The sequence below is a fragment of the Megachile rotundata genome, chromosome 11, assembly GCF_050947335.1.
Source record: "Megachile rotundata isolate GNS110a chromosome 11, iyMegRotu1, whole genome shotgun sequence".
Lineage (NCBI taxonomy): Eukaryota > Metazoa > Arthropoda > Insecta > Hymenoptera > Megachilidae > Megachile > Megachile rotundata.
In genome coordinates, this window is record NC_134993.1 from 12,468,050 (window position 1) to 12,483,738 (window position 15,689).

Consider the following 15,689-nt stretch of genomic DNA (forward strand, 5'->3'; position numbering starts at 1 on the left):
TACTGTAATATATTGAATACAGAAAATATATAAATTTACATTTTATGAGACCTTAAATATTCATATAGTACATATGTAGTGTACCATATATTCAAAAAATTAATGATTGTTAATTATTTAAATTCACATTTTTTTCTCATGTTTTTTCAATTTGAATTTTTACGCGCGCTGACAAGAAGTGCTATCTAGCGATGGAGCGTGGAACTATTGAAAAATTTTCGATTTTTCAAAAAATAAAACATTCTCTGATGTTCACAAATTATTCTTCATTAGAAGTAATGTCTTTAGAGAGTAAAAATATGAATTTTATAATATTTATAATAAATATTACGGAATAAACCACTTGGTTTTAAAAGTATGTACTTCTTGCATGCTGAGGTAGCAACCGGAACAGTAACAATTTGAAAATGAACGCGGTCTAAACTAAGCAAGCGGGATTTGTTTATTGATGTGTTAAAATACATTCCATGGAACTTTTATAACATACAAAGCAGAATAGAAACAGAACTTTCTATAATAATTAAGTCGTTACTTTAAAATGAGTAGTTCCACCTTTGTTCTTGACAATGGTGCTTACACCGCAAAAGTTGGGTTAGCTTCCGATAGCCCTAAGTAAGTTTCAACGAAAAATTAAAGCTAATATGAAAGAAAGATGACACAAATCTTACCATTTTTATTTCTAGACTAGTCCCTAATTGTATAATGAAAGCGAAAAGTGAACGACGCAGGCCGTTCGTGGGGAACCAAATTGAAGAGTGTCGAGACGCATCGGGGCTGTTTTATATTTTACCGTTTCAAAAGGGATATCTTGTCAATTGGGACGTTCAGAAAACTGTTTGGGATTATATATTCTCAAAAGAATGTTGCCCGGTGAATTTAAATCAACTTTCTGTGGTTGTGACTGAACCCTTGTTTAATTTTCCAACAGTTCAAGAAGCTATGACGGAAATATTTTTTGAGGAATATGAATGTCAAAGTCTTTTAAGGATCAATGCTTCTACTCTGTCTTGCTATCAGTATAAAACAGAAAATCCTAACACAAAATGTTGTATAGTAGTTGATAGTGGTTATAGCTTTACCCACATAGTGCCTTATATAAATGATACTAAAGTTAAAGAAGGTATCAGACGCATTGATGTGGGTGGAAAGCTACTTACGAACCATCTTAAAGAAATAATATCCTATAGACAACTTCATGTTATGGATGAAACTTATGTAATAAATCAAGCAAAGGAGGATTCGTGTTTTGTATCTCAAGAATTTTTCAAAGACATGGAAGTTGCCAAAAGTAAACTAGAAAACAATCCCATAACTAAAGATTACGTTCTACCAGATTACACGACATTAAGACGTGGTTATCTTAAAAATCCAGAACCTCCAAACGAGCAACAAACTTTACGTTTAAGTAATGAAAGATTTGCTATACCCGAAATTTTATTTTTTCCATCAGATGTTGGTATCCGACAAATGGGTATTCCAGAAGCTATCATGGACTGTTTGAAAGCATGTGACGAAGAGACATGGCCACATCTTTTATGTAATATTATTCTTACTGGGGGTAATGCGAAGTTTCCTGGATTTCAGGAAAGAATTTATAAGGAAGTTAGAAGTTTAGCACCCGCAGAATACGCGATAAACGTTTATTTACCTGAAAAGTAACAAAATTTCAAATTCGTAATTAGTTACATATTTTTTTATACACATGATTTATCGTTACGTCGTTTTCAGCCCGATCACGTATGCATGGCATGGTGGTAAAACGTTATCGAAAGATCCAATATTTTCGAGTCTTTTAGTAACTAGAGAGGATTACGAAGAAGAGGGTCAAAATCTGTGCTTCGAACGTTTCGACGTTTAGTTTCATAAAAATTTGTTTTTATTACACAAAATCATATTGCACGTAAATAAATTTTTGTTTCTCAGATAAACTTAATAAATACAAAAGGTAATGATCAGAAATGTTACTTATAAATTACAATTGAAAACTGTATAAAGGCCGCGAATGGAATGCATATACTGATAAAATAATCGCAAAGAAGCAGAATTTAAATAGACTTCATTTGTGCCATTAATTCTTCTAGACTAGCATCAGATTCAAGCGGAATTTGATCGACTTGCGAATCAGTCGAACGTGACGGTATGCTATACGCTTCTTTTACACCTAACGACAATGAGCGCTCATTTTCATCTGCCTGTTGATCTTGTTCATCGACGAGAGAAATTCCTACAGTAAAATATGATCAGTTTAGAAATTTAATTGCTATAAGGTAATCGTATTCTGATCCTTTTTGCTCCTATATAACATTAACCTACCCCATTCATTATCTTCATGCAGGGGCTTATCTTCAACTATTTGTTCCTCCCTTTGTTCCTGTTTTGGTTTTAATGCATACTCCTGCTGACGTTCTCTACAGTATCTATCATCACAATTTGGATTTGGTCTCAATGTCATTTTAGGAAAGAAATCTTGCATCGCGTTGTAACCTAAATAATAGGACACCTCTCCAAAATTTAAAAGGTATTTCAATGTATTCTGAACTAAAAACCCAGCCACGATTCCCATAGTTGTAGGTAAAGATGCTGCGCATACGCCATCGCGTTTCAAAGTTTTTTCATCTATATTTTCTGCCACCACTAATGGAGGGGCACACTAAAAATAAAATGTATTCTTAATCAAATCTCCAGTGATGTTACATTTACGTATTGACTTTTATTCACCGCAAAGCAAGCCGTTTCCCCGGGAATAATAAATTGAATGTGACCAGAAACAGCATTTTCTGAAACTCCACTTTCAAACCATTTCTGATTGAGTTCATTACAGGCAGTATTAATTGCCATCCTTGCTTCAAAATTATCTACACAACTTAGTACCAACTCCACTGGTCCTTTACTCAAACTTGATGTGCTAAAATTTAAATTTAATTTCTATAGTGCCTTGCCTAATTCGGTAGAAATCATCTTGTACCTCAACGTATTCATAAAATCTTCAAAGTGATCCACTGTGGTAATGTTATAATTATGAGTTTCAATATCTACATCAGGATTAATATATTGCAACGTTTTTGCTGCTGCTTCCACTTTGCTCTGACCAGCTTGGTGCGGTTGAAAGAAAAGTCTGTTCATGTTTGCCATTTCTACTTTATCATAGTCAAAAAGAACTAACTGAAATTCAAATTATTTATTATTTACATAATTGAAAAGCTTGTAATAGTCAATTGACTATAAAATTGCTACCTTTCCAATTCCACATCTTGTCAACATTTCTGCAGTAACGCTACCAACTCCACCTACTCCAACTATTGCAATCGTAAACTCTCTTATTCTTTCATAATTGTTTACTATACCCATACGTTTTAATGCCATCAACCGACTGAGCAATGAATAGAATTTTGTCATTAATATTTTGTTTTACATTTTTAGTTTAAAAACAAATGAGATAAAATATGTACTACAGCAACAAAAAAATGAAATTACCTATAAGGATTTGAGTCAACTACTTCACTTGACATATGTTCTATCTTTTCTCTTGTTATTAACATATTTTTATTCTGCTCTTCTTGTAATTTTGTTTCTAACTCCTTAATTCGTTGTTGCAATTTCTCTTTTTCATCCATTATCGAAAATAAAGCACTTTTGCCAGAAATACAAAGCAAATACGTACGGCAGTGACACGACTATCACGCGCGAGCACTTTATAGCCAGCGAAAAGAATGGTTATGTATATTAGAAAAGAAAGGACTTTTAAAACGAACAAAAATACTTTTATAACATTCACTATGAATAATTAATTTAGTAACTATCCTTATGATTGTTTTATTTAACATATATGTACGAATATTGAAGAGTTTTTAACGTTAATTCAATCGTTACAAACATAACCTATTTTTTTCTGACTAATTTATATAAAATACCGTATACATTACATGTTTAGTTACAAAACAATAAGTTTAGGTATATTGTCTTTCCTAAAACACATAATGTTACATTGTTTTAACGCAGTACAAAATAAACTGTTAAAATAACAATGCTTATGTTTACTAAAGAAAAAAAGTACGTGTATAATAAGTGTATGATCTAAAAATAAGAATATTTAAATTCTTAGGTATAACAAAGAAATGAAAAAGAAAAAAAAGACAATCGAAGGTGTTAAAAGAACAAAATAACCGTAACGTTATTGTTTTTTTAATACAAACGAAATTGTATTTTCTTCTTTTTTTAAGTAATTCTATACAGCACTGGTATTTTAGTGTCGTTACAACGTTTTTTTTTGTTGTTGTAAATTATACATATTATTGTTACATTATATAGTACGCACAAATGTCTCGTCCGCACAAAACAAATCCGTGAACGTTTTTATCATTAATTTATTTTTGCCATTGTATCGCTAATTCCCAGAGTGAACATTGCAAAAACATCAGAAACAAATTGCATAATATAAAAACGGGTTATTTTTTTTATGCTTCAACGATCGATGACAGGTCAAAGCATTTTCGTGCACTTTGGCTAATTTTATTGTCATACCTCAACCACGTGAAAATACTTTGTTTCACGCTATCCCGCATTTATTTAAAGAAACGAAGAATCTGTCAGTAATAGAACGGAAAAACAAGAGAAAGTTGAAAAATCTGTAAATTATTTTACTTTATCGCTTTGGCATTATAATGAAAGTATATAAAATTCGAATATACATTTGTGTACGATGAAACATTCAGTGCACTTTCTTCTTTCAGGACACGGCCGTTCTCGAAGGTAATGAGAAGAAAATTTAAGACTGGCCTATAAATGAACGATCGAGGGTAGAACGGCGTTTCCAGTGATTTTCGTTCGACATCACATTTTGCTTTCAATGTACGTAGTAAGAAACTCATGACGTTGCAAGTTAAAATACCGAAGTTAAAATCCAGCGTAATATATTAATTATATTAGTGACAATTCGTTATCTTAATCTTCTTCTTTCCGTTTAAGTTCATTCGTAGATTTAAATAGCAATTATTCAATAATTTTTCTTCTATAAAACTAAACTAGATTATCGTAAACTTAACGCATGAACAGGGAGGGTTATCAAACTTGGATAAACAATTACATGTGCGCCGTTCTTGCCACATAAACTTGACTCGAAATCAGATACTTGTCGTGTACTATTAATACGACAATTATAAGCATAATAAATAAAACGTATTTATAGTTTACTCGTACACAGAGTATTCCATATTTTTTTTTACATGTTTAACATCTATAGCGCAGTTTATTCACTTCGCACGTCTATGTACCCTTCTCACTTTTTCACTTATCTGCGTACACGTATATGTATATATATATGTATATGTATATATACATATATATGTATATATATATTTTTATGCATTATTGAAAAATAAAATATACATATATACATATGAAATCTTAAAATACATGAGAATAAGGCAAAAACGGCGCAGTGATCAGAATAAAAAGCGAACATTACTACTTAGCCGATAATATTCGAGGGCACATAATGCTCGTCAAATTTAAATTCACACTCCGCTTGGTAGGGTACGCATTTGTAATACGCTAGCGTATATACGTGTTTGTTATATACATATACACGTATGTGTGCGTATGGCGCCTCCATGTATGTACGTATACACACGCATACGTATATATATCATACATATATATATATATATATTTATATATATCGAATTGACCGTACTTTATGCGCAATTTATACGTATAGGAACTGACAAATTCTTTCGAAATAATACGAAAGGACATGGTATACAAGTGGAGTGTGCTATATTCCTATACATTCTTCGAAAGTACGTTGTCGTTTCTTTCTCCCCTCCCTTTTTTTCTCTCTCCTCTGCTAGCGGTGAACTTTTCAAATGTACACAATAAATTGGTTTATGTTTGTATATAAATAATTACTTGTTCAATTTATAAGAAACACATTGGTAATGCTGTATACGAAATAACTTGATTGATTTAATGTTATCGACATTAAGTGTTTTGATCAGCGCATCAAGCGTACAAATGTACAGCAATACAAATGTTTCATTCGTTATCGGCGCGTGTATCGTTCGTGTGTAGGCTTTTGCTGACGCCAAGTGTTTTTAAGGTGCCTGTGAATTCTCCATTCGACGTAGAATCGCTACGGTCCGAGGTTACATCGAGAGACCAGCGTGATAACAAGGGGGGCTTGAAATGTCGCGGTCTTCGAAATCACATTCTCAATTTACCAACGCGTTGGTATCTGTTACTGGATACATAGGTATTCACAGAGCACAAAGAGTACTTGGCTATAACAAACATTTTATTCAACTATCATTGTATCAGATATAAACGAACATTTTTATCATCGTTAAAAGTACTAAACCGAGCGGCCTAAAGGTACATGTATAAGTGTGAGCACGTGCTGTGTGTGTATATGTGTATGTATGTATGTATGTATATGTTGTATACGTGTTATGTTTGTATACGTGTGTGTGTGTATGTAAATACACGTGAGTTTGCTTTGCATCGTCTTCACGATGTCTTGTATATTAACGGACGATCTTCCGAGTGACATAACATGATCTAATCGTATCTTTATGCGTTTACGAATTTCCCGTGCCCATGGCATCGGTAGCAGAAACACGGTAAATCATAAATCACAAGATGGAAAAAAGGCAACATACAAATATTAATGGCACACGCACACCGGCCAATATGGACGGAGCACGTACTCTGATTCGATAGATTATTTTGCCATTCTACAACTTCGTTTCTAAACCATTCGCAGTTATACTACAGTCAACGAACACATAAGTAATATTTTCTGTCTATAGCCATTTGACTTGAATCATACACAGTAGATTGCTTCCGTTAAAAGAACAAAAATAAGTCCTTTCAAGTGATTCCCGAATTAAAGAACAAGGAATGTCTAAAATGTAGAACTTTATATACCATGTCAGAATATAATCGCCATTTACATAAAGAATGGTCCACCGTCATACGAAGTAGTACTTTTCTTCTTGATTTCGCAAGTTCAGGTGGAATGAAAAGATCAGCCGTTAGTACATAACGAGTCAATAGTCGAAAACCGTATGTAAAAGACGTGATGAATACTTTAGAGTTTTCTGAGCTCCATTTGCAACTCCTCCCATCATATTTCTCAGTCCGTTTGTTCCATGAACCGGCACGCTGCTCACAGTCACGCCTAAGGTTTGGATTAAGCCCCTCGCGCCAACAAGTATCGATACCTAAACGAAAATGTTTGATTCTTCGCACGCTCCTCTCATAAATATGTATACTGACTAAAAACAGAAGAAAAAAAATGTCTGCTTTGAAACGTCCGAGCAATTCAAGTCCAGTTGTCGTTTAATACGGACCAACATAACATAATTCCTAATCACACTCTTTTCTAATATTACGCTTATACAACTTTCATCCAAGGAGCAATCAAACATTTTCTCTCAGGTATTATTATCAGCGCGTGCGACTTCATCCTAGTATCGAGAAGAAATGCATTCATCGCATAACTGGCGAGGCGTCGTTAACCAATTCTCGATGCGACGATATAAGAAAAGATAGCAATTTTATACATTTTACTCTAGCTTTAGATTGATCGACACTAAACGACATACAGACTTGAATCGTTTGAATATTTCAAATCAAACATTTGTTTAGTCGCATCTCTAGTTACTAGTCATCTCAAACGATCTTCTTATTAAAAAGTAACATAAATTGTTCAAATTTCTCAAATCTAAAAGTACCATGTACTGTGAAAAATTTAAATATACATTAGTCGCAAAAAGAAGATCGCTTTATGTTAAGGACCGATATTATTTCGTACGTTTCCGTTATAATATGACTATAAATCGCATCGGTCGTTCCATACTCCTCAATCTTCATCAACCATACCGATGTTTACATTTTTGTAAAAATGCGCTGACCAAAGGTGTCTGGAACGACCTTGCGTAAAGCGTACCGTAATTTTTTTTGCTTCTAACTCACAATGGGAAGCGTGCCGATACTTAACATTAAGGGTTCTTTAACATAAATGTGTCTTTACGTTCAACGTTCGAACACTTTACGCGAGCAACGCTTACCATTGCGAATTAGCTAAATCGTATATGCCGGACGATATCCAATAATCATGCGATAGAACTGCGTGTATTCGTACATCGTAATACGACCTGTTCCGGCAATCTCTCGTTTTTTTTTTTCGTTTTTTTTCTTTATAAATATCATAAAATAGAAATTGCGAATTTGAATCAATTATGAACTTTGCGGATGTTCAACACGCATCGTATTCGGAGATGCGAATGAAAGTTCAAGATGTTCTCATGGTCGATTCAACGATACGTGAATGATATGATTAAATAATTATAAATTGGAAATTGAGGTGATGACATTACCTGGGCCGTTACTCACCTACAGGCAACGAACCTGTTACGGGAGTAGGTGACGATGATACCATGTTTAATCGACCTTGTTCTTTTGCTATTGGATCTAAAAAAAAAAAGACAATCAGCCAATGAACATTTCTTGCTACCGATCACAAAATGCATGCTTAGGTTTGTTTAGTAAATTAGGTTTGTTAAGTGCATGGTGTACTCACAAAAATAGGGATGTTCCATAGCTTCGCGTGCAGTGAGTCTCTCGTAATGATCGTAGCGCAGAAGTTTGTCAAGAAAGTCAAGACTTTCGTGCGATACCAAATGCTGATTTTCCGAATGCATGAAACGTTCCCAACGTTTACGTGAATGTCGGCCTAAAATGTCGTTGAAACGAGGATCCAATTCAATATGGTACTTTTCAAGGTATTCAAACAGTTCCTCGGTTCCAAGGACTTTTGCAATTCTAACTAGTTGATCATAATTATCGTGTCCATGAAAGAACGGTTCTTTCCTGAATATCATACTCGCAAGCATGCATCCAAGAGACCACATATCTAATGAATAATCATACATCTGCGATACAAAAGGAATTATATATTATCTGGAAAATAATGATAGTATTTCATTAAGAATATCGGTGGACAGTGTGGTTACAAACCTGAAAATCTACGAGTAATTCTGGACCTTTGAAATAACGCGAAGCTACTCGTACGTTATATTCTTGACCGGGATGGTAAAATTCTGCTAGACCCCAATCGATTAACCGCAGCTTTCGGTTTTCATGATCTATCATCACATTGTGCGGTTTGACATCCCTGTGCATTATTCCCATACTATGACAGTAATCCAGTGCCTGAACAGAAAAACAGTAATATCGCATATTACGTATCGTTGATATCTTTCCACGCGTTACACGAAAGTAAATACGAAAGACGTTGAACGCTATCGACGTTACTTACTTAATATACTAAGCATGAGTCCGAAAATTTAAACAATTTCTTTCCTCTAATGAAAACATACTAAATTACAATACAGAAAAATTGAGATCAAAAGTGTTAAAACATGTTCAACGGTAAAGCAATTTTGCTAACTTAAATGAATCATATAAAATACGGTTCCTTCAAAAATGTCAATATCATACCACTTGTAATAAGAAAAGCAGAATTTGTACAAATAGATCATTTTCGAACTCTTTCTTGAACCTATAATATACACCTATCGGAATAGTAATCTGGAAGGTTCACGTTAAACTCATACTTGAACTCCATTGCACTTAACAATACACGCACTTTCAATAATTCGTAGAGGTAGTATCTTATGTCGTAGTCTGTTAACGTCTGGTATAATTGCTTGAAGTCTGTGTTGTTGACATGTTCAAAAATCAGTGCTGGTGTCCTTGACACAGGATCTTTGACAACTGCTTGGAGAGTAATTATGTTGGTCCCACCTTTGAGATTTTCTAAGATTTTAATCTCCCTTTTTATTTTCTTCTTTTTTACAGGCTAAAAAATGGAAATTACATGAAAATTAAAAGTTTTAAATAAATATATTTCATCTGTTATAGTCTAACTTATATTTTTGTACCTTTAAAATTTTTACAACGCATTTTTCATTATTTGTGATATTAATAGCTTCAAACACTTCACTATATTTTCCTCTGCCTAATTTTCTTACTAATTGATAATCATCTTGTTGCCTATATAAGGAATCAATCATGAATAAGAAAGCTAAGCTAATGGATGAATGCACAGATATTTATAAAATTGATACACTTACCCCCAATCAACAACATAAGATTCATAGTCCCAGTAATCTCTAGGTTTACGTGCATTTACATCGGTGTAAACTCGCGCTCTACTGGGTAGTGCCATTTTCTCTGATATATCGCTACTGCTATTTGTTTTGTCGATTGCTATTTTTTCACTGTGGTCTATCGAATAATTATAAAAGATAGTTAATTTATTTCCTCCACTCACCCAGTTATGAATGCGCGAGACTAAACATACACCTAAGTCGTTAAAAAAAATTATGTTAAAAAAGGAACAGTAAATATATCATAAATTGGCAAGGGAAATATACAAAATTTTGAAGTATATAATTTTATGTTAGTTCTGTCTGATAAATATTAGCTTGTGTTTCTATATCCAAATTAAATCACGCATCAAGATTCAATATGGTATTCATTAAAACAATTCAATACCGCATTTATATTTATTTATAATAGTACAATGCGTTTATAATTAATTACAATATTTTAAGTATAAGCATTACAGATGTAATTGTCACTCAATTTTTATACATTCTTTACTTCAAATTTAATAAAACACACATTCGTGATACAACCCCTATATTTGGTACATTAATGATGCACGAACATCAGTCATATACAAATCTTACTATTTAGGAATATGTTAACTACACTGAATAGAATTATTTGTATCGAGTAAAAATCAATACTGGCTGTATAATGAAAATACCAAAATAAACAAAGAACGTGGGTACTTCGTTAAGCAGCAAGTGCAAGTTGAATTTCCATAAGTCCTGATAAATATACGACAAAATATATGAATTCGCTTATAGATTGCATACTGCATATTTTACCAAAGGTATTTGTTAACAGTCAAATGAATTCAATTAGAAGAACCAGTTACATGGTTAGAAGAATCAAAACAACTTCAATAAGAATCATTACATGATATAAACCAGAAAATACGGGCAAAATATAGGTCGTACAATAAAAAATCAACAAACGTAAAAACACGTTGATTAGAACGAATGAACAGTATATTCTGTAGATGTCTATTGATTATAAGTTTTTAGAGCATTACCGCTACGTTCCAATAGATTTTAGACGTACGACTTCGAGTAAGACTAATGGAACATACACCTATATAGATGCAATCTGCACGTGGAAAAATGTAATATTTTCATTAAAGAGCAAAAATCGAGGGAAAAATTTATCTTCTATCGATACACGGATTAGAAACACGTACAAGCATAAAGCACGAACACACATGTACGAGATAAATCACACGCCATCGCAATCAGGAAATTAACGATGACTTATTTTCGACTCACCTAATACATTCCGGACCCGAATCTTGATTAGATTGATTGCAACAGATCTATAAATTCGTCGAGAAATCACGCAACCTGCTTCCGGGGTACGTGAGGCCGCGCGAACGCGTGAAACTCAAAGATTTTTGCGGGCGGCCGGCTTCTCAAACGAGCGAGGTCCAAGATGGCAACCAACAACCCAGCACAAACTTCAAATGTATAGATTGAAAACCTTCAATCTACAAACGTTAGTAGTGTCTCTCAAAAGAAAGGTTATTATCGGTCTTGTCTTCTTAAAACATTAATCTTCAACCCTCGATAATCAAACTTCTTATATTTTCATTTATTTTATTAAACAGGTCTTTGTATAATTACCACGAATCTCTCGCGTCTCTCGCGTAGATGTATCAAATTTAAATATTAATTTTGCAATATTACATTAGGCTATTAGTCTGTATATATAACAACAATCTTTCTACCGGAAACATAAAAATGCGTCAAGTAAAAATTGTACACAAATTTTGTGTACACAAATATAATAGTAGAAGTTAACAATAAAGTTTTTAATTTTAATTAAAAAATGTTAATTTTTGCTGTATAGAAAATTCATATTTTTTATTAGTACTACGAGATATTAATAACTATACGTTATTAAATATATATATATACCTAATGAGGAATTTAGGAAAACATACATGATATATTGACCAATCAGAATTATTCTTCGTCAACTAACTGAACGTATAAGCATACATATTCTATATAACACTGAAGTTAGTAGCTTATATAAAATCAAATTTGAATTTCAAAGAATGTACAAAATTTCCTTTAAATTGAATTAATGTGAAAACCTTAATTATATGTCAACATTTTTATTTCAAATTTAATAATAAATTAATTACAATATTCTAAGATTTATGTTTTGATATTTGTATTTTCTGGCAATGAATGTATAGGGTACAATATAGATAAATCGTCCTTTGTTGAAAACCACTGCTTCAAAAGCTGCTCCATATCCTCAGCAGTCTCCTTTAAATAAAAAAAAGATAAATGATCTGTAAAATATCATTATATATTTTGGACATACCTGGGTGTCATTCATATCAGATTTGTGTAATTCTTTTTTCAGAGTTGCAGCATTTAAGATCCAAATATGTGACGATTTATGAACGACCCATGAACCCGAACGCAATTGTCCAACAATGTGATTAGTATTTTTACATGTATAGCTGAAAAATGTTTATATTGTTAGAAAAAAATAAACGATTTCATAAATGCATAATAAAGTAAATTACTTGTCAAGAGAACTTTCACTAATTTTCTTTAAATCTAAATTCCATGGTACTAAAGTTCTGACTAGTAAATTTTTGTTATCCTCAGGATTCATCTTTCTCATTTTTTCTAATGCTTTTAAAAGCCTATTTCTGTTTCTGTTCATTTCTTCTACTTGTTTCTCTTCCTTTTCTCGTTTTTTTGTTTCGCGTTCAGTCTTCTCTTCGCGTGCTAAATCTCTGTAATATGCACGTTTTTCAGATGGCAATTCTTTCCACAGATTGGTTATTACATTTGCAATTTGTGCTGCTGTTAAGTTACGGTGTTTGTTTTCTTTCATAACTAAAAATTAAGACACTGAATACAGACTCTGTCTTATGGATAATTTATAATAATCAACTGATATACCTTGTTGCCCAACAGTTTTCATAAACTTACGAAAACCTCCACACACATTTTTATTGTTCATAGCATCCAAAGATTCATTTAATTCTGGACAATTATAAGGCTGTACATCTGTGCCTCCCTACAAACATTTACTAATTTAATTTTATTTCTACAATTAAATTTCTTAATAAATTTTACCTTCACACCAGATATATGTCCTTTGCTCCATTCTTTTAATGTACCACATTTTTTTGTCTCAGACTTTTGTTTCTTCTCGCATAAATTTTTAACATTCGCACTCGATCCTTCGTTTTCTTTCTCAGGTGTGCTTATACACATTGGAAAATCTGGTCCTAAATCTACGTTTGGTTTTTGATTTGATGCTTCAAATCCTGGGGATAATTCAAATGGAGGACTATCATCTGTATTCTTTTCTGATTCATTCTTTTCATGAGCACTTTCTATATTTGCACTTTGCTCTTCATTTTCTGCTTTAGGTGAATTTAAACACATTGAAAAATCTGGACCCAAATCCACGTGTGGTATCTGAGAGCTGTAAAAAGATCTGTGTTATAACAAAATTATACCTAGGAAATTTGCATAATAATTAAAGAACTAACGCTGTATCCGAGGAATCTTTATCATTGTAAAATAATTTGAATTTTTGTGAATCATTTGATTCAGAATCACTCAAATTTAAAGATGGTAACTCGAGATTGAAATTTTCTATATTTTTCTGACAGCTGTCATCAGTTTTGTCTGAATGATTCTGCTCTTTTTCAGAAACTGAAGGTTCCTCATTATCTTTGGAATATTGTACATTTTCAGTAGTATCTACTACATTTTCACTTCTGTGTACTCTTCTTATTTTACACGCAGGCTGTTCATCTTCTACATTAGGAATATTTTCTCTGGGGGTGTAATCTTGATATTCATTGAGCGATTGATTACAAACAGTTTCTTCTTGCTCTTGTGTTTGAATTCCATAAAAATTTTCAAGATGTTTTTGTACTGTATTAAGAATTATGTTCTGTACACACACACGCAACATTATGCAGAAATCTTTATATGAATTATCATTGATTCTATTGTAACTTTAATTACCTCCTCTTTGAAAAAAACGCAAGTCTTGTTTGGCTCCAAATTAATATCAATATTTGCAGCACTCATTAAAATGTACAACAGACATATTGGTTTTTTCTTAGATGACGAGTCCTGTTCTAATGCTTTCAAAATTGTTTTAGTTACTACCTGAAAATAATTTCTGAATATTCTTATAACTAAGATCAATTTAAATAACACAAAAATATTTGGAAGCATACCTTTTCTAATTCTCTGTGCTTAATGGGCCTGTTATTTACAAAAATATATTGTGCTCCGCTTTGAAACACTTCTGATATATTTTGTGATTCTTTGGAAGGAACCATTAATTTACCATTAATCTGCAGAATAAAGTTTAAAGGATTAAAATGTGAATCTACTCATATCAAAGAATATGTAACAATTTATATCACCTCTGCATCTTCAATATTTATCCAACTCATATTAGATGTCACTTTTCTACCCAGAATATAAGCGACTGCTTCTTCAAGAGTAGTTGTACTAGGTTTTGCAAATTTAATTACATTATCTACTTTATAACTTATTCGTGTGCCAAATTGACACATTCCATAACTTTTAATTAATGATTCTAACATTTTAACCTCCTGATTTGCCTTCCTTGAATTAGTGATTATTTGTCTTCTTACTGGTAATTGTTTAAACAACTGTTTTACTTGTACTGTTGTTCCTACAAAAATGATACGAAAAGAGATAAAATAAAAACATAATAAAATTTTTAGATTTTATTCACTACCTCTTGCTCTATGACATTGTTCAGATTTTTTAATTTGTCCATTGTGATCAATATCATATGAAACAGCCGCTTCATCCTCTTCAGTTTTTGATATAATTGTAAGATCTGATATAGTGCTTAATGCATGTAGTGCTTCACCCCGAAATCCATAAGATTCTAGCGAATCTATGAGTAACATTAATATTACACTTAAATGATCATATTACACACTATTACACATGCTTCTATCTTACTATTTTTTACCCAAATCAGAGAAAGTCACAATTTTAGACGTGTATGACGGCAAAGCCATATAAGGTGCATCCACTTTAGAAATACCACAACCGTCATCTTTCACTTCTATCAGGGTACATCCATTATCTATCTAACAATTAAAATAGAAATCTTAAAATAATTTAAACATAAGTGATGTTCCACAAAGTAAACAAAATAATGACATACCAAGTTGACTTCAATATTTTTGGCATTAGCATCTAATGCATTTTCTATCAACTCTTTTGCAGCAGTAGAAACCGAAACTATAATTTGTGTAGTCCTTATAAGCTTGACTGTATTTTTGTCTAGAGCCGAGATTGTCATTTTAACAAAAATTTAAGACAAACCCGACACATACCTAACTCTCTATTTCGTTTTAAATGGGTTAGTCTTTGTTGTTCCCTGCATATATGTTAACGCGCGAATGCGCGCGAATATCCGTTCAAAATGTCACGCACGAACTAAACGAAGTAGATAGAGTCTCTAATTTCCGCAAAAAAAAG

The 15,689-nt window shown here is 32.5% G+C and overlaps 4 protein-coding genes across 11 annotated transcripts; 1 reads left to right on the forward strand and 3 right to left on the reverse strand.

Moving 5' to 3' along the window:
* The first annotated feature begins 135 nt into the window (after window positions 1-135).
* Window positions 136-8,354, forward strand: Arp6 (Actin-related protein 6). 2 transcript variants are annotated; one of them, XR_013039876.1, is made up of 4 exons: window positions 136-612; window positions 684-1,655; window positions 1,729-1,945; window positions 4,731-8,354. XR_013039876.1 is itself a non-coding variant. In XM_003699181.3 (3 exons), exons 1-3 carry the CDS (start codon window positions 539-541, stop codon window positions 1,856-1,858), a joined length of 1,176 nt encoding a protein of 391 aa, XP_003699229.1. In that variant the 5' UTR covers window positions 471-538; the 3' UTR covers window positions 1,859-1,959. The 2 variants fall into 2 exon arrangements, 1 of the variants encoding a protein (XP_003699229.1); XM_003699181.3 differs by lacking the exon at window positions 4,731-8,354 and having other exon boundaries at window positions 471-612; window positions 1,729-1,959.
* Uba5 (Ubiquitin-like activating enzyme 5) lies at window positions 1,627-4,829 on the reverse strand. Its single transcript, XM_003699182.3, has 8 exons — window positions 4,689-4,829; window positions 4,316-4,583; window positions 3,475-3,965; window positions 3,235-3,370; window positions 2,966-3,162; window positions 2,719-2,905; window positions 2,314-2,650; window positions 1,627-2,224 (listed from the first exon to the last, which is right to left on the reverse strand). Exons 3-8 carry the CDS (start codon window positions 3,612-3,614, stop codon window positions 2,046-2,048), a joined length of 1,176 nt encoding a protein of 391 aa, XP_003699230.1. The 5' UTR covers window positions 3,615-3,965; window positions 4,316-4,583; window positions 4,689-4,829; the 3' UTR covers window positions 1,627-2,045.
* Window positions 4,617-10,271, reverse strand: CkIIalpha (casein kinase II subunit alpha). 5 transcript variants are annotated; one of them, XM_012287306.2, is made up of 7 exons: window positions 10,137-10,271; window positions 9,945-10,056; window positions 9,650-9,862; window positions 9,019-9,213; window positions 8,582-8,933; window positions 8,379-8,472; window positions 4,617-6,278 (listed from the first exon to the last, which is right to left on the reverse strand). In XM_012287306.2, exons 1-6 carry the CDS (start codon window positions 10,229-10,231, stop codon window positions 8,387-8,389), a joined length of 1,053 nt encoding a protein of 350 aa, XP_012142696.1. In that variant the 5' UTR covers window positions 10,232-10,271; the 3' UTR covers window positions 4,617-6,278; window positions 8,379-8,386. The 5 variants fall into 5 exon arrangements, with proteins under 5 accessions (XP_012142696.1, XP_003699231.1, XP_076393300.1 ...); XM_003699183.3 differs by having other exon boundaries at window positions 6,275-7,220; window positions 8,395-8,472; XM_076537185.1 differs by lacking the exon at window positions 4,617-6,278 and adding an exon at window positions 6,916-7,177 and having other exon boundaries at window positions 8,395-8,472.
* A 2,002-nt stretch (window positions 10,272-12,273) lies between these two features.
* LOC100879547 (uncharacterized) lies at window positions 12,274-15,628 on the reverse strand. 3 transcript variants are annotated; one of them, XM_076536776.1, is made up of 13 exons: window positions 15,373-15,628; window positions 15,175-15,295; window positions 14,932-15,096; window positions 14,772-14,865; window positions 14,591-14,678; window positions 14,399-14,518; window positions 14,181-14,327; window positions 13,697-14,106; window positions 13,275-13,629; window positions 13,098-13,215; window positions 12,713-13,031; window positions 12,505-12,646; window positions 12,274-12,446 (listed from the first exon to the last, which is right to left on the reverse strand). In XM_076536776.1, the coding sequence occupies exons 1-13, from the start codon at window positions 15,508-15,510 to the stop codon at window positions 12,333-12,335; spliced, it is 2,331 nt and encodes a 776-aa protein (XP_076392891.1). In that variant the 5' UTR covers window positions 15,511-15,628; the 3' UTR covers window positions 12,274-12,332. The 3 variants fall into 3 exon arrangements, with proteins under 3 accessions (XP_076392891.1, XP_012142122.1, XP_012142182.1); XM_012286732.2 differs by having other exon boundaries at window positions 14,591-14,865; XM_012286792.2 differs by having other exon boundaries at window positions 14,591-14,865; window positions 15,175-15,291; window positions 15,373-15,509.
* Between the last annotated feature and the right edge of the window lie 61 nt (window positions 15,629-15,689).